The 21,709-nt window shown below is 42.0% G+C and overlaps 1 protein-coding gene across 8 annotated transcripts in view; it reads right to left on the bottom strand.

Moving 5' to 3' along the window:
* Positions 1–18,614, bottom strand: part of kcnc2 (potassium voltage-gated channel, Shaw-related subfamily, member 2) — a 103,655-nt gene extending 85,041 nt beyond the window's left edge. For 3 of the 8 annotated variants that reach the window (XM_005475616.4, XM_005475617.4, XM_005475621.4), the window contains exon 1: positions 17,555–18,612. In XM_005475616.4, the coding sequence (XP_005475673.1) occupies positions 17,555–18,109 (555 nt within the window). In that variant the 5' untranslated portion in view covers positions 18,110–18,612. Of the gene's footprint in view, positions 1–17,554 lie in introns of all 8 variants that reach the window. The other 5 variants (XR_003214402.1, XM_003458673.5, XM_005475620.4 and 2 more) reach the window with 3 other exon arrangements.
* Between the last annotated feature and the right edge of the window lie 3,095 nt (positions 18,615–21,709).

Raw genomic sequence — 21,709 nt, 5'->3', positions numbered from 1 at the left:
TTTCTGTTTGCAAATTGAACATTTTGAACATGCCAAGCTCTTCCAGTTTAGGTGACATTGAGCCAAACGCTTTCTGTGAAAACCACCCGACATTTTTGTGGTGACTGTCACACAAACTGACTGTGTGGAGCAACCCATCCCACCCACCTGAGGCGTGAGCCTAAATCCAAGTCTGGTTTTTAATGGAAGACACTAACTACCATCAGGACACAGAGGAGTGCTGCAATCATGGAAGTCAAACATGCATTAATTGTGTCATGCTGCAAAATGCTTCTACATTCACAATCAAATGCACACCATGCCGAATGAATTTCAGGAACCTTGTGGTCTTTTTTCCCAGCTATTCCATCAAGGACAAACACATCTCCACAGAAGTTATTACCCACAATCCACTACTTCTCTGTCATTCAAACTGCCGTTCCATCAACTGGGATTTTTTTAAACAACTGACTGCAAAAGCATGAAGATTAAAGACAAATATGTAAGCGATAATAATTACTAAAAATAATTCCAAGCAAATGTGATAAAACATTCATGAAGAACGTTATTTTTAAAAGTGATTTCAAATCACCCCGTGAATATTCAACAGTTATTACAAAGAGAAAGAATGACGGAAACCCAAATTAGCGTCTTAGAGTAACAGTCATCATGTATGCCAAAGCTGGCACTTTCATCTGTGAGGTAATAATTCAAACGTCTCTGTGTTCTTCAGTGGAAAGCTTGTGACTGTGAATATGTGAAAAAGGGTGAGTCTGACAGAAAGACCGAGAGTGCAAGACCTGCATATAGCAAACAGCGAGACCTGTGAGGAAAGGGATCCAACCATGCATACTGAACACTCTCTGTCATAAACTATCCAACAGGCTTCTGTTTTACCTCTGCTTTTGTATGTGCACAAAGGCACAATCCTCCAATCATCTTTTTGGTGGTGGATGCTAACTGCATTATCATAAAGGATAAATATTTGCTTCGCTAATCTATTTGCTAATTCATAAAACACAAAAAGTGATAAAGCCACTTTATTGTCCAAGCACAAAAAGGTGTTTATTTGTCAAATGCTTGATATTCTGATTGATCTGGTGGGTTTGGATACAAAAGAAATGTTCTGTTTGACTGTGATAAAGCAAACAATAGAACTGGGTCTTCAGCTCCTGGCAGTATCTCATGTGCTTATATACAGTTATGTGGCCTTTTATAATATAACATGTTAGAAGTGTTTTTAATTATAATCTTCAAAAAAAAAATAGTAAAAAAAAGCTTTAAAATGAATGGTAACAGAAGCAGCACATATGATAAGTAGAAATACTAGAATATAGTCAAACTGTATTTCAGTGAAGTACTTGAGTACTTTCTATCACCGATGCATCGTAAGATTAAACGACTCTAGCTCAAAGCCATTTGAGATGGGCTAGTGAGGGTCCGGTCATAGTTTGGAGGGCAGTACCATCACATGACCTCCCTGTGGACACGCCCTCATTGATCAGGACAGAAGCCAAAACTTTTCAGGGGTGACTGTGCATTTCCTTCTTTTTTCAAGTCTTTATCTGCCCTGTGAAAGTTACATTTACATTAACACCTGTGACCTATATGTTCAAAATAAAGACTTGATTGATTGATTGATTGATTGATTGATTGATTGATTGATTGATTGATTGATTGAAAGCTTGCTCCCTGGGATGAGGAGCGGGAGTTCAGTGGTGTTGACGCTGGGGTAATGCTGTACAACCCTCTATAGTTTAATAAGGGTACATATTTCGTTGCTTCTCTGTGGTATTTGTTCAGTGACACATACCACTCTGTTGATTCTGAGCGTGTTTTTCATTCTGGATCATATCGAGGTTTTGCATCGTTTCAAACATTTAAAAATGTTACATTTATATTTTCATTATCTTTTTACAGGTTTTTCTTTTTCATCATCTTCATCAGCCTCCTCCACCACTACCCTCCTCCTCATCTCCATCCTCTTCCCTCACACTTGAAGCTTCACTCCTGAACTGAAGTTAGGTTAAGTTAAGAGATCTTACAGGGATTCTTGTTTTTGTCACAATCAATTATCAGCAGATCAGATGTGCGACCCTATGACAAATTCCAGCTAAACAACAACATACAATATATGCTAATGTCATGCCATGACATCAACTTTCTAAAAAACTACGTTCCCTTTGATAAACAGTTTGATTACACATCATATGAGCCTTACTGCTCAGAAAATTAGGGATATCCTCACCTCAGGATAAGTGTCATTAAAAACAAATGAGCTACCTGGATTCTGTGGCAATGTAAGGGATGAGGGGTCAATTTCAAAATGTAAAAAAAGTCAGGTAAATACCTGAGCAGTGACCAGGGTCCAAAACATCAAGTACAATGTAGACGATCTGAATGCCAGTGATTATGTTTATATCATAATTATGGACTCAAATTGTGGTCATAAATATTTTGTACTTGTAAATCAGTTTTGTATGTGTAAAAAGAATTTGTGTGTGCGTAAAAAAGATTTGTGTGTGAAACTCTGCACTCAAGTTTCAAGTTACAAGTACGAATTTTGACCCTATTTTTTTTCCTTTCATCTGATTGGCCAATGTCATGTCAATCACAAATTTAACAATCCAATCAAAGAACAGATGGGTTTGGTTGTCGGAGGGGTGCTTTTTTTTTTAACTGCAGGTCCTTGAAGGGTAATACAGTTTGAAGCTGGAGGATCTTTATATAAATATCCGATAGCAGCTAGGTCCCCTAACCTTCAGTAGCTGTTGAAAGGATAAAGTTGTGGCATATCAGTGGTTAGAAATACCATTATTACTTAAGGATTAGTTTAACACAAAGTCAGGGCTGACCCGGGACCATTGCTGTGAGTCACAGTGCGCAGCATAAAGGTCCTTTCACATCAGATGCAGCATGTGCTGCTAATGCTAACTGCTAACTAAAAGCCAAGGATCCAGAATTTGTTGCCCTGGCTGCTGAACTCTGTGGGTTTTTGCAGCAGCTCTACCTGTACAGGGTGGGCCATTTATATGGATACACCATAATAAAATGGGAATGGTTGGTGATATTAAAGTCCTGTTTGTGGCACATTAGTATATGTGAGGGGGAAAACTCCTCAAGATGGGTGGTGACCATGGTGGCCATTTAGAAGTCGGCCATCTTGGATACAACTTTTGTTTTTTCAATGGGAAGAGGACCATGTGACACATCAAACTTATTGGTAATGTCACAAGAGAAACAATGGTGTGCTTGGTTTCAATGTAACTTTAGTCTTTCATGAGTTATTTACAAGTTTCTGACCACTTATAAAATGTGTTCAATGTGCTGCCCGTTGTGTTGGATTGTCAATGCAACCCTCTTCTCCCACTCTTCACACACTGATAGCAACACCGCAGGAGAAATGCCAGCACAGGCATCCAGTATCCGTAGTTTCAGGTGCTGCACATCTCGTATCTTCACACCATAGACAATTGCCTTCAGATGACCCCAAAGAGGGGGTCAGATCGGGAGACCTTGGGGGCCATTCAACTGGCCCACGACGACCAATCCACTTTCCAGGAAACTGTTCATCTAGGAATGCTCGGACCTGGCACCCATAATGTGGTGGTGCACCATCTTGCTGGAAAAACTCAGGGAACGTGCCAGCTTCAGTGCATAAAGAGGGAAACACATCATCATGTAGCAATTTCAAATATCCAGTGGCCTTGAGGTTTCCACTGATGAAGAATGGACCCACTATCGTTGTACCCAGGGCTCGCAAAATTTCAAAATCTCTGGTAGCCCTTCGGGCAGGCACTCTTCCGTTTTTGGTAGCCCAAAATAAATTTAAGTAGCCCGAATAAAAAAGAGAGCAATTTTTTAATGTTCTGTTTCCTTTACAATATTATACATTAAAGTATAATATTGTAACGGAAACAAAAATTTATCAGAAAATTGTTAAAATACAAATCACAACAACTGTATAAAAATTACAATCATCAACTCAAATACTTGTTTCTAATTGAACAGAAATTTCTATGAATTTGCAAGAACTGTGTGAATCAGTCTGTGTCAGATCCTGAATCTGAAATTTCCACTGAAGTCAAGGGTAAGGGGTAAGGGGAACCAAGATCGAGGCCATTTGCTTTTTGAAGTTTGCAAAAACTGCTAAATTTGGCCAATGGTGGTTCGCTCTTTGCAACATAGTACGCTTTTGAAAGATTTTTCAGGACTTCTGCTTGTGCTTGATTTATTTTTAGTATGTTTTTTGCAATTGCTGTTTGTTCTGGGAAAGATATTGCAGACTGAGCAATAATGCATTTCTCATGGGTTCTGATGGGGTCTTTCTTCAAATTACTGGTCCCAGCTACAAAGGCGCTTGTCGACTCAAATGAAATGAAACTCAAGACACACCCGGCAGAACATCATGTTATTTAGCTCATCATATTCCAGCCACATAAATTCTTTTGTCCATGAAACCAAAAAAGCTGAGCTTTCTTTTTGCCTCATAGTCTGATTTGTCATAACTTTTCCGTTTTGTGGTAGGCTTTTATTTGGCTGTGCCTTCTTCACCCTGACCTGTCTTATTTGGTTCAGCAGAATTAAAATTCCAGCATAAATCCTGCTGCTTTTACACACGTACTTACATAACGGTCAGCGATTCTCTGCGCAATCAACCTCTCACATGTTTAAGCTTGCTGTGGGAGATTTCACTTGTCGCGTTTGAATAGTAAGCTAATGAGCGATAAGACGATGTCAGAGGAATTGGTACGCAACTAATCGTCACTCACCAATCAGTGCTGCCGCTCTCTACACACAGTTCGCACGATCGCAAAGTGAAAGTGAAAGCAAAAAACAAGCACAAATTCAAACGCGATTTCAATATGTCACATATTGACAGTGGCTCATCGATGCCAATAACATAATTACTCAGCTACATTTGCAAAAGAAAATGCAAAAGCATTGACACATATTTTTTCTTCCTATGATAGCCCGACGGGCAGGGCTGAGATGGATTTTGTTAGCCCGACTGGAAAAATCGCTAGCCCCGGGACGTCGGGCTAGCGATTTTGCGAGCCCTGGTTGTACCCCATATACCACACCAAACCATCACTTTTGTTGTTCCAACAGTCTTGGAGGGATCCATCCAATGTGGGTTAGTGTCAGACCAATAGCGGTGGTTTTGTTTGTTAACTTCACCATTCACATAAAAGTTTGCCTCATCACTGAACAAAATCTTCTGCGTGAACTGAGGGTCCTGTTCCAATTTTTGTTTTGCCCATTCTGCAAATTCTGTGTGCCGATCTGGGTCATCCTCGTTGAGATGCTGCAGTAGCTGGAGTTTGTAAGGGTGCCATTTGTGAGTAGCTAATATCCGCTGAAGGGATGTTGGACTAATGCCACTCTCCAGTGACATGCAGCGAGTGCTACGCTGTGGGCTCTTGCTGAATGAAGCTAGGACAGCCACTGATGTTTCTTCATTAGTGACAGTTTTCTTGCGTCCACATTTTGGCAAATTCAACACTGAACCAGTTTCATGAAACTTAGCAAGCAGTTTGCTAACTGTAGCATGGGAGATGGGTGGTCTCGTAGGGTGTCTTGCATTGAAATCTGCTGCAATGACCCGGTTACTGTGTTCACCAGATATCAACACAATTTCGATCCGCTCCTCACGTGTTAACCTCTTCGACATGTCAATGGCTGTGAACAAAGAGAAACTTGTAAATAACTCATGAAAGAATAAAGTTACGTTGAAACCAAGCACACCATTGTTTTTCTTGTGATATTACCAATAAGTTTGATGTGTCACATGGTCCTCTTCCCATTGAAAAAACAAAAGTTGTATCCAAGATGGCCGACTTCTAAATGGCCACCATGGTCACCACCCATCTTGAGGAGTTTTCCCCCTCACATATACTAATGTGCCACAAACAGGACTTTAATATCACCAACCATTCCCATTTTATTACGGTATATCCATATAAATGACCCACCCTGTACTAGATGCACCTGCTCCTTGTCGTTTCTATCTCTGACTTTATGTCCTCTACAAGAGTTTCTGTTTTTTTATCTTCAAATGTTCAATAAAAACATGTATGCTAATTCATAACGAAGAAAGCTTTGTAACTATCCCCACTAGTGAAGACTGTGTCATTTCCACAACACTGCCCCTGATTGGATAGTTAAATTTGTGATTGACATGACATTGGCCAATCAGATGAAAGTAAGAAAAATAGGGTCAAACTTCGTACTTGTAACTTGAAACTTGAGAGCAGAGTTTCACACACAAATCTTTTTTACACACACACAAATTCTTTTTACACATACAAATCCTGATTTACAAGTACAAAATATTTATGACCACAATTTGAGCCCATACATAATACAATGACATTAATCATGTGGCGTGGAGTCACGGACAGCGCCAGGGTTGTACTTCACAACATCAATCAGCCCATCCAAAATGGCCGAAGAGTTGATGGCAACCTTTGCTATGGGGTTGAAGTTGACCTTAAAGTTGGCCACATCCCCACTGAGTTCCTGATGAAGGCTCTTAAGGTCCTGCTGATCTTGTACAGATCTAGGCATTCCAGGATCCATATGTGGGGCATTGAGTCATAGGCCTTGTAGTCCCACCAGGCAGTGCCCAGTGAGTCTTGCAGTCTCGGCCGACTGCTCGGTCTACCAGTAGCTGGTGTTTTGCGCCTCTGGTATTCTTCCCATCCCTTTCGGTACCTCATTCATGTATTGACCCATGTGCCTGTTCATCTTAGCTGCTATGATGCCTGACAGAAGCTTCCATGTGGTGCTGAGGCAGGTTATTGGTCGGTAGTCAAATGAAACTGGTATGGTACTTCTGGGGGTCCTTGAGGATCAGGACTGTCCAGCCTCCAGTTAGCCATTCTGGGTGTCTCTCATCAACTAGCAGCTGGTTCATTTGTGCTGCCAGACACTCGTGGAGTGCAGTCAGATTCTTCAGCCAGTAGGCGTGAACTCTTCATACTGGAGACCCTTTCTTGGATGTCTGCCACTGTGATGGTTACTAGACCCTGTGCAGGGAGGTTGCTGTGGTCTGGTCTTAGATCCACTTGCCACTGAGCATTCACGTTTTAACTTGTAACCAAGCACTGATCCATGTGACCGTAGTGTAGATCAGCTGGTTAGTCTTGGTAATGGTTTGAGTGCTGGATTTACATCATTTAGTAGATCCTCAGAGGGGGATCTACTAAATGCTCTATGCACTTATAGAGCATTTATGTCTGCCTGCATTGTGCATTGCTGAGTTATTTATAGAAGGTTTGGTGGTGCAGGTAATGGCCAGCCATGTGGATAGTATGTCCCATCCAGAGAATGTGTTCTTTGCTACTTCCACAGCTGATTCCATGTAGATAGATCTTAGAGAGGATCTCAGTATGTAGAAGATTTGATCTTCTAAAGACAGGCCAAGGGTCTTTGGCAGCACTGCATATAAGAGCTCGAGTTTATTTGTGATATGCTGTCTCTATGGGTTCCATTTTCCTTCTCTGTAGATTGAGATAGTGATATACACTGCAACTGCATTCTGCATACCTTTGTACTGATCTCCAGGTTTCTGTCTTCCAAAAAATATAGGCTATACAGCACATGAGGGCAAAGGCAAAGTGTTCTGTTGCCTACAAAAAAACTTTAACATTTTGAAAGGAACACAATTCCTTAGATGGGATCATGGGATACTGAATAAAAATGTGGAAAAATTTAATATTCCTCAATGATTTTAGAATAGTTTCCTTTATTTTTTACATGCCTAATGTGATCAACACTTGAGAATCAAGATGATCATTTTTTGCTGGTGCTTGTTCAGTTAGTAAGTGCTTGACTGGTTTCTTAGCCTGTCACTGTCAACCATAATGCTTCTTTTCCTACTACAATATTACAAGGCCACATATTCTCCATAGTATTATTTGTACTTTCTCCTAGAGCCATCATGGTAAATAACCAAACTCCAATACCAACAATAATACACTGCAGAGCTGGCAATTCAGAATAAAAAGCCAGAACGCCCCAGTTATGAACATTTATCAACGAATATGCGAATATGAATATGAAAGAAGCATACGTATCACATTTCACCAGTAACATAAACCAAGGTGTAATTACAAAAAACTTACTCATACTAATCTAATTACCACAGCTTCAGCCCTCCACGCTCCCCCCATTACACAAGCTATTATAGTCCACCAAGGCAGCGCAGGATGATGATTGGCGGGGCAGATTAACGTGACTGGCAGCGGCTACAAACATGCCCAGCGGCATGCCGTCACCGCCCACGCTCGGGCAGCCATTCGCCCTGCTCTCCTACCCAGTGTCAGGTCTGCTGCTGTTTACACGTCAGACTCTATTTACTCAGCGTGGCCTTGCAGTCTGTTTGCAGTGGATCAGGAACATTTCCTGTCTTACAGCCTCAAACTCTGCATAACAGGATTCAACAAGGGTTTCTGATGAGGCACGAGGGCCTGTACACCTGTAGCTCAGACAGACAGTGACAAAAAGTTAAGAAGCTACATCACAATCAACATGTATCACCTCTCACAGTAATAAGAAAACAGTTAAAGAGACATGCAAATGCAGATCTGTTGTGCAAGTGACTCTCAAACACCCTTTTTTTTTGCATCACAGAACTAACAAGCCAGCACGCAAGGGGTTACTGAACATTAAGGGTTCACGGTCGAGCAGGTTTCTGAAATCAATCAGTTTCACGGACCGGACGCATCTCAATGAAAACAGGCCGTGGTGATGAGCAATGATGTTGCCATGACAACAGGAAGGCTGAGCGTGCAGCCTGGCTTCGGTATCTTCAGGCGTGCGGCAGGCGGCACCCAGACGGTTTGGGTTTTTAACCTTTTAAGTGGCAGAAAGCAAGCTGCGGTTTCAGATGGGATCATGGAAAAATGGGGGCTGCGGGCGTGGGTGGATGGGTGAGGCGTTTGTGAAGAATTGGGGGTGTAGGGTGTGGGTGGGGGGCACAACAAAGTCAGGCATCATTTAAAACTGTGCCTCAAAGCATAGACAGAGGAAATGGAAAAGCTAGTGGGTGGGCTTTTTTGTTTTGTTTTGTTCTTTCTTTTGTTACCCTCCTAATCCAGCCATGGCCAACTACAGAGACATGAGAGGGACAAACAAACAGGTTAACACAAATACACACAGAGACACAACCAAAATACATTCACTTTTCCTTTTCAGAATCAAAATCAACCAGAAATGTTAAGACTTCCTACTATTAGAGACACACACACACACCAGTGGACATGCTGACAGTCGCTCTTGAAACACACTGGATGCAGATTAAAGAGGCAGCACTGAGAGTGAGAAGAGAACAGGATGGCTACAACAATAGAAACAGTGTGGGGAGCCCAGAGAAACACGCCTGCTACCGCTGACTGCTGGCACATGAACACTCGCATACGAGCTGGTTAAAGGAACAGCTCAGACTTTGGGGTTTGGGCTTACCTGCAGAGGCAAACATATGAAAGGCTTTCTGACAGCTGATCTGACACAGAGCCATGCCCTGGTGCCACTTATTCTGCTGTTAATGAAGCTGTCATGTGGAGAATTGTCACACTCATTGTGATATCATTATAAACAAATTATCTTGTGCAAGACAAAACTATAGAATCTGAAAACATCTACTACTGTAGGGTCTTTACCTTACAATATAAAACACCTTGAGGGAACTATTGTCGGGATTTGACGCTATATAAATAAATCTGAATGGAAGTGAATCTATCAGCTAAACATGTAGCAATTTACCCTTAAAACTGTAGCACTGTTTGCAAGGTGGATGTTTTTGCTCCGTTCATTTGTGAAATAGTACATTTATTATGGGACATGCTTTTACAGCATTTGCCATCTTCGAGCATTAAAGGTTTTGAATGAATAAAGCGCCTTGAGGCGACTGTTGTTATGATTTGGCGCTATATAAATAACATTGAATTGAATGGAATTGAATCGGAAAAAACTTTTGCTTGGTGAACAATCACACACTGTTTCCAAAATATCTCCCCAGTGGCTTATCCAGTCTTTAAGTGTGACATCATTAGCCGTGTCTGGGCCCAAACTCCGCTGCAGGTCCCAAAGTCAAACGAACACTGTAGCATCACTGGGAGTTAAAAACTGTCTAAATTCCTTCATCTTTAATAAAATGATCAGCGTTGCTGCTTTACCAGGTGTAACAATTAAGTTTTACATCCAGGCATCCATGAAAACAGAATTTATTACATTTAACAGAGTTAGAAGTTAGCAGGAAGTTAGCTCGCTAGCTTCCACCTAAACATGATATAGCATGTTCTGACTGAGAGATTTCTGAAACATTCAAACGTACAGCTCTGCTATCACTTCCAACATAAATGAAGACAGAAAACTAAACAGCAGTGACGTTTGTAGGGTTACTGAAGTTGGGCTAGCTGCTATATAATGATGTGCTACGTGATCACTAGCGACACAGCTATGTTAGCATAACAAACAGTGTAGCTGGAGGATGAACGCTAACTTTTTTCCACTCGATAAAAGTTAACGTGAGGGTTCCCGATGGTTAGGGACAAATGCAATCGCATGGCAGGATGCTGTAAACGGACCAAACTTCAGTCAGGAGAACAACTGAGATAATCCATCCACAATACCAGGTTAGTCATTAATATACTGCTGCATGGGCTGGGCTGTAGTTACATCGTAAGGGTTTAAACACTGAGCTTTAACAGAGAGAGGCCGACAGTGATCACTGACTGTTTTTAGGGGCTTGTTCGGATTAAATAGAACAAGATACAAAGCATTAAAACATGTTAAAAACACAACAGCCTTAATAAACTCAGAGTAGTTTGGACCCAGAAGCAGGGTTCATACGTCATCGCTTAAAGCCCGGATAGTTCTTTTATCACTCTTCCACAGATCCAGTATTACCTTTAGTTACTTTCAGTACTGAATATAGCGGACTTGGGGTTTAGGGAACATCTCTAAGTTTGTGTCTGTAGAGAGACAATCACAAATTAAAACGCATTTGTTCACTAAACAATACAAGGACTGAGATTTTTTGAGATTATTAAGGAAAGCACAACAGTTTTGAAGGTCATATCATATGAACGCACAATTTAACATGAATATAATTTGCATTTTCTATCAGTTTTCCTGTTTTTGTCACAAGATTATGATAGTGCTGATACTGCACACTAGAGAGGTCAGTTACTTCCAAGAGGACAAAACTCAATAACATCTACAAACGTAAGGACATAAAATTAGGTAAAGCAGATATGCTCGAGTGACAGGGTTCACCTCTGTGGTTTCAGTGACTGTGACCAGAAACAATCCCAGTTCAGATCCAGCTGTTGCTTTGCTTGCTCATTGAAATGCAGTGTAGAGGTCTGAGGTCAGTGTGTGTGAGCTGGTCTGTCCTGTGAATTTTCTGGCATAAGCACAGTCTGAATGTAACTCACATTATTGACATGTTCCCTGGATATTAAGAAAGTGTTCCTGTTGTTGGCTATGCACTTCGTTTGGCCAAAGCTGCCCCCTGAAAATCCTTACAGCATCACGCCGTACATGCCACCCAGCTAATCTGGTGAGATTTCAGTCTTCTGATGGATTTCAGGTTGTCTTTAATTTATGGGTCCCTGAACACAGTGAGTTAGAAAGAAAACTGGGACTGCAGCAGATCACAACCCTGAGAATTGTTACAACCTACTCAGCAGGGTGGCTGAGGGACACACAAACATGTGATCATGTTTAATAATCATGCTTTATATTGGACATGAAAAAGAGTTAGTGTATTTCGCCCGGTGGCGCCAGTGTTCGGCAATGTGTGTGTGAATGTGTGCGTGAATGGGTGGATGACTGAATGTAGTGTAAAGCGCTTTGGGGTCCTTAGGGACTAGTAAAGCGCTATACAAATACAGGCCATTTACCATTTACAAAAAGGGAAACAACTATTAGAGTAATGGGTCAGTGCAATATCAGGACAGTCAGGGCATGTGTAATACTGAGGTTTGTGCAATATAATTGATGTGTTTCCGTTATTGTTCTCTATATTGTCCTGTGTGTCCACTCTTCTTGTCATTGTTTGTTCTAGTATAATGTGATCACTGTTTTTGTCCTCGTCACATGATCTGTAAATAGTGTCTCTGTATGTTTTTACTAACGTGTGTTTAACACCAACCTGCCAGAGCGTCTGCAGATGGAAATTAGCCCAAGGCTATAATCTGGCATATTTACATTTGTTAAAATGTTCATTAATATTTATTGCCCCTCTTTCTAAATGAAATAAAATAAACAAAATAAATAAATAATATTAATCACATGGAGTTACAAAAGGAAAAATGTGTGGAAATCATCTTCTGCTGTATTTGCTTCCAGAGTCAGAACATTGGATCTTAAACCCTGTTCACTGCAGTGTAGTTGCATTAGAAGAGGATTGCTGATGACCTTTATGTCCAAAGGAACAAGTAAATGACTTTTAACTGTAGTTTTTTGAGAAATAACCACCTGCAGGTTAAAACAACTCGTTCCTCTGCTGTCTGAACTCGTTTTTGTGCAGCGCAGCCAAAATGCTGGATGGCTGTTGAGTCAAATGCACTGATTCTTTCTGTGTTTACTCAGTTTGTAACAATTGCTAGCAAAGGGACGATAGTTCTTGTTAACCCTGCGATACAGATGCATTAGCCATATTATACGAACCCATCCTGTACAGCAGGCCGGGTTCTTAGTGGTGGATCACTGAAAATTACACTGGAAATGAGCTTTGATTAGATTTATGTCATAATAGATTGTGATTACCTGACCTGAATATTACGGTCCTCTTACACAGACTAATGCCCCACACTGCTGATTACAGTGAGCCTGAAGCTTAGGGCTGATGCTAGCTGGTTGTACCTGTCAACACTGCTTTGAAGATGGGGAGCACACAGTGTACAGTAATAGTAGTGTAACTTGAAGTTACGTTTTTGCCCACCAGGGTTTCGTAAATGAAAACCATGAATATGAAATTATACTGTTTCTTCATTAATACAGCTTTACGTCTCAGCTGTAACATAAATAATCTCCAAATGAATGTAAGAAGAACTGAAATTTTGCGATGAGCTCGTTAGGTTAATGCACACGTGTAATGTGACAATGAGTCTGACAGACACCACGAGGACTTTCAGTCCAATGACAGGAACTTCATCGTTCGCAGTAAATCTCACAAAATTATGGAAAAGTTGTTTTTCATATATATAATTAAATTCATCTTCTATTTTGATTGCATGTGAAGTGGTGGTCTGTGGTGGATTTTCATACACGAGGCTGACGTCTGATGTTTTTCATGCGCTATGAGATAATCATCAAAATGAAAGCAGAACATATGAAAGTTTACTTCATTCTATTAAATGACATAAACCAAACTGACAGTGACGACAAACAGGACACAGTCACGTCTCATCTTTCTGCTGTTAAAGAGCACTTTACTGTTAACGCTGTCCCCGCTGTGGTGTTGTGAGGTGAACTCAAACCACACGCTTCCTTTCCTTGGAGAATAATTTCCCTTCCTTCTCTCCTTAACACCTTGTCAGGGAGTAGATTAATGCCCTGAGGGGGTTCTTTCAGGCACACGCCGAACACTTGTGTAAGAGTTGTATTATGAGGTTAACCAGACCCAGCTGGTCTTTAATGCTACAGGAGTGCTTTAAACAAGAAGAAGCTGCAATTATCACATCACAGTGAGGGAATGTGATTCTCATGGAGACAATAAAGGTTTGAAGGCGCTCGTAGAAGCAGATGCTTCTCTATTGTACTGGTGGCAGGAAAATACGGTTGGTTAGTGTTGGTACAGGAAGGCAGACGTATGCGTGTTGTAAACACGAGCATTCATCTCCATCAACTCCGTCCTAAAGCAGCGCGGAGACAAACTCAATATTTACCTCTGTTACACGTCTGCTCGTTCCTCTGTCAGCAGGGTAATCGCCAAGAAACACTTCCAAGAAATTAGCAGTCACGTCTGCGGGAGGAACAAAAGGCTGGAAAGACTGGATTTTGTCCCCGTCAGTTAGAGTTTCCATTTACAGACTAATGATGTGAAATAAATCCAAGCTCAAATTTGTTAGCGCGTATGGGAACATCAGCCTTTTCACACACAGGAAAAATTCCCTGCTGTCATCCTCGCTCAAAGTCTGTTGATGGACTGAAAGAGGAGGACAAGCGATCTGGGGCGAGGTCACCGCCAATACCACCTGCCCACCCACACACTCTCATCCTGCCCAACACCTCCTCTTTGGTAAAAATATAGAGTCAGACTCTGAAACGAGGAGAGAAAGGACATTTTCATTTCCTGCTGATCATTGAGGATTCCTCTGACCTGAACAAATGGGCTCGAAACAATTCTATGAGTGAACAAATTTACACTGATATTCTGGCTTTTCTGCAATTTTTCACAGTTTTCACAACTGGAACAATTCTTATCTCACCACAGAATTATGATCGAATTACCGTATCATTACAAGATAATTAGAAATGTATGTTCATCTTATCGCCTATTGTTATGGCAAACTTTGTCTGATGAGTTGTTGTGTGAGGCAACAACACTGCTTTCTTTATTCAAACATCAACCTCATGGTAGTCCTGCAGACACTGAAGAGGAGGAATGATATAATGGTGAAAACGGACTCTGCTGTTCTCTTTTTAGATGGACGAGCTGCTGTGTGAAGAAAGCAGAGCCTGCTTCAGCTTACTGACAAAAGGAAAAGCAAACGCTCAAACATACTGAGGGGAAATTTATCAATGAGCAGGATGTGTGGGGAATATATAACAGCAACAATTATTGTTGTGTACAGACGCGATACAATAAATGCACGAAGCACAGAAATCCACTTTGTGCTTACATGTTTTCACCAAATAAGATAAAAGCATATTTTCCCTCAGATGTAGCTTACATCTAGCCTAATATCAGCCTGTGGGTGGAGCATTTGTGCCTGACTTACAGACGCCTTCAGAGCCTCGGAGGATTATGGGTTAAAAACCCGAAGGGCTGTACTGGCTGCAACAACGTGGTGGTGAGGATATTCAGTTTCCAAGTGGCACTGCAGGAGCCTTCACCACCTTTTTATTTGCCGAGGTCTTCTCTGAGATGATTTTGTCCCTGGGTTAAAGATCAGGGGTTGGTGAAATTTTGGATATTGTAAAATGCTGTAAAAACTTACAAATGTGGGGAAACTTCATAGAAATAAACACAATATCAGCAAACAGATATTCAGGTCTATCCATCCTCTTCTGCTTTTCAGGGTGGCGGAGCTGGAGCCTATCCCAGCTAGCACAGGGCGAGAGGCGAGCTCCACCCTGGACAGGTCGCCACCCTGTCACAGGGCTGACACACACAGCCACTCACAGCTGTGGGGATTCAAACCCAGGACTTTCTTGTTGCTGTGCTAACCGTGCTGCCCGTATTTTTTTAAGGGTTGGTTTACAAAATGCATTTATTTTGTATAATTCTAAGAGAATTAGTAAATATTTCTCTTATACTAACATCAAGATCACAGTGTGCTAAAACAAAGAGTTTTATTAAAAACACTCAGATTGATGATCTAGTAGTGCCGTTCTGTCAGAGCCGCTGGTGTCGCAGAGAGAAACAAGCTGGCATCAGTGCTTTGACACAGCAGCTGCAGCAACAATGGACACCAAGACAAAATGCTCTTTTTGAAAGGCTGATGAAGGAGGTGTGAGGAGTGGCACTGGCATTGGAAAATATCACAATACTGTCAAGCAGAACTCTCATTCACGTCCACAGTGGGAGCCTCGTTTTAGCACTGCGGTTTTTTGTTTATGTTTCTTTTTCATTCACTGTGGTTACAACAAACAGTTTCATTACAACAAAGTGGACATAATTTATCATCCCTCTTTACATCCATGTAATAGTAACAATATACTGATACTGTAAAAGCTTCATTTCAGACAGTTTTCTTCTCTATCTGTGGCTCTCTGATGTCAAACCCATCAGATATGATTGATGCAGTCTTCTCAGACACACAGTTTTGGCTGTCAGCATGATAGTACCATCTACCTTACATTTATGAGACAGCGAATCAGAAGACAGTCAGCTAAAAATGTCAGACAGTGCATGAACGAGGGGCTGCACAGAGTCCCAGCACGAGACAAATAAGGTTTCATTTGAACTGTAAATTATGCCGGGTCACTCAGGTAAGCGTGGAGGAAGAATAACGTGATACTGGAAACGAGCGTGGCACGTTCCTTTAACCACGCACAGTGAAAGATGATGCCGTTCATTTCTATGTGACAGGTCTGAGCCCTGGTTTGTATATATATATATACATATATGATACATGCGGTCTTACCTATGAGCACTTCAGGAGCTCCTAACTTCCAGCCACCCTGAACTCTAACCACATCCTGAACAGTGATGTCAGGTCAGATGTTTGTTGCCCTGATGCTTAGATCAAACCTCACCAAAGTGCTTTGTTCCTGCGTCACTGTGTTTGTGTTTAATTACCCTTCAAATAACCTACATCATTCAAACCTGCGCAGCAGCAGCATGCTGTCAGAGACATCCTGAAGGCTTTGTGCGGCATTCATTTCCATTTACACAACATGACATCGCAACTTGCTCGTAATCTCTCTTACAGCACATCAATCAGCATATGAGGGAACAATTTGCTCCCAAATACCCAGAATACACCATAAGCCTGAGGAGAGCTTACCACAGCTCCTGCTCTGAAAGCAGACAGGCAGCTGTTCCAGATGTGGACTTCTGCAGAGAGACTGAATGAACTATTCCCAAACTTTTGCTGATTGACTCCTGAGGGCAGCATGTGCTTGTCTGTGTTGGCTCTAACATCTTGGTGTTGCACTTTCAATAAACAACAAGCCTTGTGAGCCAGGTGGTTTAATCCTTTGATGGGAGGTTTCACATTGTGCTCGAGTCTAAATTAACTAAAAGATGAGCAGAAAGGAAAGATGAAGATGCCACATGTGGCCTATAAGTTGACATCCATATTATTCCCAGCACGAGGCACTGCTCTAATTTTAGAAAAGATGAAAGTCCCACACATTTCTTTGGAGCGGTGCTGAGATGCAGTTTATTAGAAAACGCTGGCTGTGATCTAAATAGTGAAGTAAGTCAGTGTCAGTGATGGAGTGATATTTCTCGAGCTGGGGCCAATAAACAGAAAGCACTGAGAGACACAGATACAGGATACAACACTGCTGCTATGAATATCCACCCTGACGGTGTTAGCACCTTGTTTGATCGTGACTGGAAAAATCTGCTTGTTTTTAAAGTGACATAATTAAACTTGGAATTCAGCAGGACTCACTATAAAGCAATGGATTCTTCCTACTCACGGTAAAGCTTTGGTTGCAAAGAAAACACTTCAGGAGCACAATGCTCACATTTTGGGGAGGTGGGCAAGTTTTAAGACAATTTGCCAACTTGTGAATTTGACTCATGCTATGAAACTGTGGTCTAACAAGAGCTACCCTTCACAGCGTGAGCCGCTGTTTTTTCTCTGAATGAAAGGCAAAGAGTTAGCAGAGTGGAGCTCATTGTGTGTTTTGGAGAGCCTCAGACGCAGCGGTGCGCCCTTACCCTCGCCGCCCTGGATGAGTAGGGGTCCTCGAACAGATTCCAGATCACCGGCTGCCACTTCCTCCACAGGCTGACGTTCCCGTCGGCAGCCACGTCCTCGATGCCGAGCCTCTTCCCTATCTCGTCGTCCTCGTCTCCGTTGTCCACGTTGAGTTCGAACACGTCCAGAGCCTCCTCTGCGTCCCGGTGCTGTCGGTATGTCATCCAACAGCAGGGCTCCACGTCCGTCTCATCGATGCCCCAAAAGGAGAGCTCCTCCTCGAACAGCGGTCCGCACACATCTGCCGGGCAGTGAAGCTTGCCGGTGCGGTAGTAGTTAAGCACGTAGGCGAAGACGCCCGGGTGACGGTCGAAGAAGTACTCGTTGGTCCGCGCGTTGTACTCGATGAAGCCGGGGACTTGTTGCAGCTGATCCAGCACGGAGTCGATATCCGAATCGGAGGCGAGCAGGGCCAGTCGCGTCCCCGGCAGCGTCTTTAAGGTGGTTTTGTAGGTCTCGTGCCTCGTCCCCCCGACGTTGAGGATTATCCTCTCGTTGTCGTCAAACTTGCCCATCGCTCTGTATCAGACATGACTTGATGAAAGCGGGGGAAGTTGGCGAGTGCAGTCTGACGGTTTAACGGCGAGCCTGACGCGCACACACCCACAGTCCTGTTCACAAAAGCTCCGGGATTTTGGCCGCCGTGCGCAGCATCTCCGATTTCACTCACCCGTCGCTGTCGTATCTTTTGAGGGGAGCGAGGAGGACGTCCATCTTTTGTTGACGGATATTTCACAGAGACATGAGGAATCTGTTTGTATCCCGCTATCTGTTCAGTCAGCCGGTCGGTCAGTGCTGGGAGTGATGAATGATCTCAGCCGGTGGCTCCAAACAGACTGAGCTCCTCATGCCGTTGCGCGTCTCCGGCGTCCAAGACGCACAGCCGCTCGTCATCGTCGGGCTCGTTACTTAAAAATGTGTAACGCAGCACCAAGAGTCCAAGAGTGATGTCGACACCTTGCACATTATCACATGATTAAAGTTACCCATTGTGGCACCGCCTCACTCTGCTTCGGAAAATCAGGATCTGCGCCCCACTTCCGTGCCGTCACGGTTTGGACTCAATCAAAGAATCTGAAGAGGAAATTTCCACCCAGGAAAGAAAATGAGCCTCCAGGAGGCTACAGTTTCAGCATAGATCACACAGCTCGCTTTGAGTGATGGTTTAAATACTCCCATCTACGAGGACTTCGCATATATGTGTTCACACAGAGGCAACAACACAGGGACACCTGTTGTAAAGCTTTGCCTATAAATGTGTGCAGATGAATGAAATACTGGCCTTAAAGAAGACATCTGTCCTCCTGACAGCACATCACACGCACAGTAGCAAAAACACGTGACGTGTGTTTTAAACAATTAAATAAGTATTAGTTTAGTCATAACTCTCAACTAAACAGGAGAATAACAGGGACCGACACACAGACAGTAACCAGGGCACCGATTAAAGCTTTAATGCGTAAAGGGCAGGCTGGGATAGGGGAGCTGATCTGTCCTCTGCCAAGTGAACCACAAAACCAAAACTGTGTTAACAGTGGCAGAAGAAGCAACAACAACCGTCTCCGTGCATTGTACAGGTGTTTTCTTGACGCTGTGCATTACAAAATCGAGCTGGACAGAGACAATTATGGCTCAGATACTGAATAAAACCTGCGTAGAAATTGTTTGTTTACAGCGGCACTTGGTATGTTTGTGAATGAAAAGCCAAAGGAAGGACTTCACATTTATATCACACAAAGGAACATTTTTATGTTTACTTTACAAAGGACAAGAAACTCTCTGCACAATCCCAACGAAGAAACAAAGTGACCAGCAAGAAAACTGAATGGAGTAACTTCCTTTCATAATCAGCTAAATAGGTGTCATAAAAATTGGGTTCTTGTTTTTTTTAATATACATTTTAAAGTGCAAATAATACTTGACAACGTTCAGTGACATACAGTTATAATATAACATTCATATTCTATAATCGTCTGGGATAATTGTGATTGCAAATGATCCAGTATCGTGCAACTCTCCATGTAGTTTTCTTTACTCTGATATAAAACTGTGTAGCGTTTTTCCTTTACTACTTTTATGTTTTTGGTGTATTCTTTATTTATTGATGAAAAGCAAAAGAGGCCCACAGTAGTGTTAAGATATAGTAAACTGGTTAGAAGAAAGAATTTGGTGGTTTTTGTCCTGGACAGCTGTCTCAGGCTCACCTGTCTGTGAGCATCCCTCTACATCAAAGCCAACACACAGGACTGGTTACCACTGCAGCTGTGTTAGTAACTGTGTAACCGATGTATCACTTCCCATCTTCAACCTTTTATAAAAGGACCCTCAAAGGCCTGAGACCTAATCACGACAGTCCACACTACTCAGGCTGCGATCGAGTCTTAGATGTGTGGAGTAGTAACATCGGTAGTACAACTTGTAACAGAAGTACTACCATAGTACTTCATGGTGTGAACAGAAGTGGTAGCAGCAGTTCAAATATACTGTCTAGTCTTCCAGTACACTGTTGCTTATTCATGAATTATTTGTGCTGTTTTTGCATCAGGTGGCAAACATCAGTGACAAAACCAAGAAGTTTCCTTTTCATCAGCGAAACTCATTGAACAGCATTTGTGTGGTTTTCAGCCAGGAGGTTTTACAGCTGAGACGCCGCCGTCAACCAGAAGGCCCGTCGTCATCTCCCCAGAGTGCACGAGCAGGAAACAGTGACATCTTTCAGGAATCCAAGCACAGCTCAATCAACAAGTAGACACAGCAGGTGATTTGCCTGTAATTACATGCATCATTATTCCCTGATGTACGGCTGTTCAGTGAAACTCTGAGGAACCAAGTTACTCTCCGTCTTCATCACATCTATAAAATCTGGGATCAGAATGAAACACAGAGTATTTTCATGGGGCTCATGGTGGTCTCTCACTTGGTCTTGGTTTTAATTATTTTTGTAGCTGATCTAGAATCCTAACTGTAATTAAAAGCACTGCAGTTAATTTAGCTTCTAACTGCACTGGCAGATACAGGGGGAGGGGCTCCAAACAAGTGACTGTTGACCAGAAGTGGAGCGAATATTTCCAACAGAGCTCTTTATGAACCCCTGTGAATGATCATCACAGCAGGAAAACGTTCAGCACACCGTAGCACATCAGTCAGTAACAAACATGAGACACAAACACCAAAGGACAAAGACTTGTTTCACCCTTCATTTCTTTATATTGTGCTAGGAAAATGGGAAATAAGCCCCACTCGCCTTATAATTACTATACTACATAGTACAGGATATTCCATAGTATACTATAGAACATACTATCTATTATAAGAAACAATGGTTCCCGCCCCCAGTTTAAATCTCAGCTCATCTGTTCAAATCTGCATATTCACTGTGAACCCACTGTTTGTTTATTTTATGTTGTGCTTTTGTTTTATTGTTCTTCGTTGTGTCGTTGTTCTGTTATGTGTGTTATCCCATGTACAGTGTCCTTGGGTGGTTTGAAAGGTGCTTTATAAACAAAATGTATTATTATTATTATCAAATGTAGTCAGCTCTTTTCAGATTTGCAAACCTCATTTCAGGATAATGTTACCTTCAAAATCAACTTAAATAGTTAGGTGACCTAAGAATAATGAATAATGACAGATTTTAATATAATGCACCAGTTTTAAGGTGGACTTGAGTTATCAATCCTCATCAAAGGGTCAATCATGTTGACCAGAAGTAGAGAACAACTTGTGAGGAGAGAGGAGAAAAATACACAGCATTTTTTTCAGTCTCTCAATCCTTTTGGAGGCAGTCGGCCAAATCATTAAGCACTTAAAGTGGCATTATTCCATAAGGAAAGTGAAAAATCGCACTGCTCCTCCAAACACCTTGACTAAAAGCAAACTGGTAACTGTGTTTACTTTAAAGTGTTTTAGTTCATGCAAACTCTCTCTTTATTGTGCATTTCTCAGGTCAAGGGGCTTTGCGCGATTTTATCCCGTTTGTAGGCCTGACACTTATTTTTGCCCTCTACATTCCTCAAATTTCTTTTGTTTGGGAATCACTTTGCTGGTTCGGTTTTATGCCTGTCAGATTGTGTAGTCTTTGATATTTTTCATAAATTTAAAAAAATGGAACAAAT

The sequence above is a fragment of the Oreochromis niloticus genome, linkage group LG17 (assembly GCF_001858045.2).
Source record: "Oreochromis niloticus isolate F11D_XX linkage group LG17, O_niloticus_UMD_NMBU, whole genome shotgun sequence".
Lineage (NCBI taxonomy): Eukaryota > Metazoa > Chordata > Actinopteri > Cichliformes > Cichlidae > Oreochromis > Oreochromis niloticus.
Note: the sequence above shows the minus strand (reverse complement) of the source record. Positions and strands in the feature narration are given on the sequence as shown.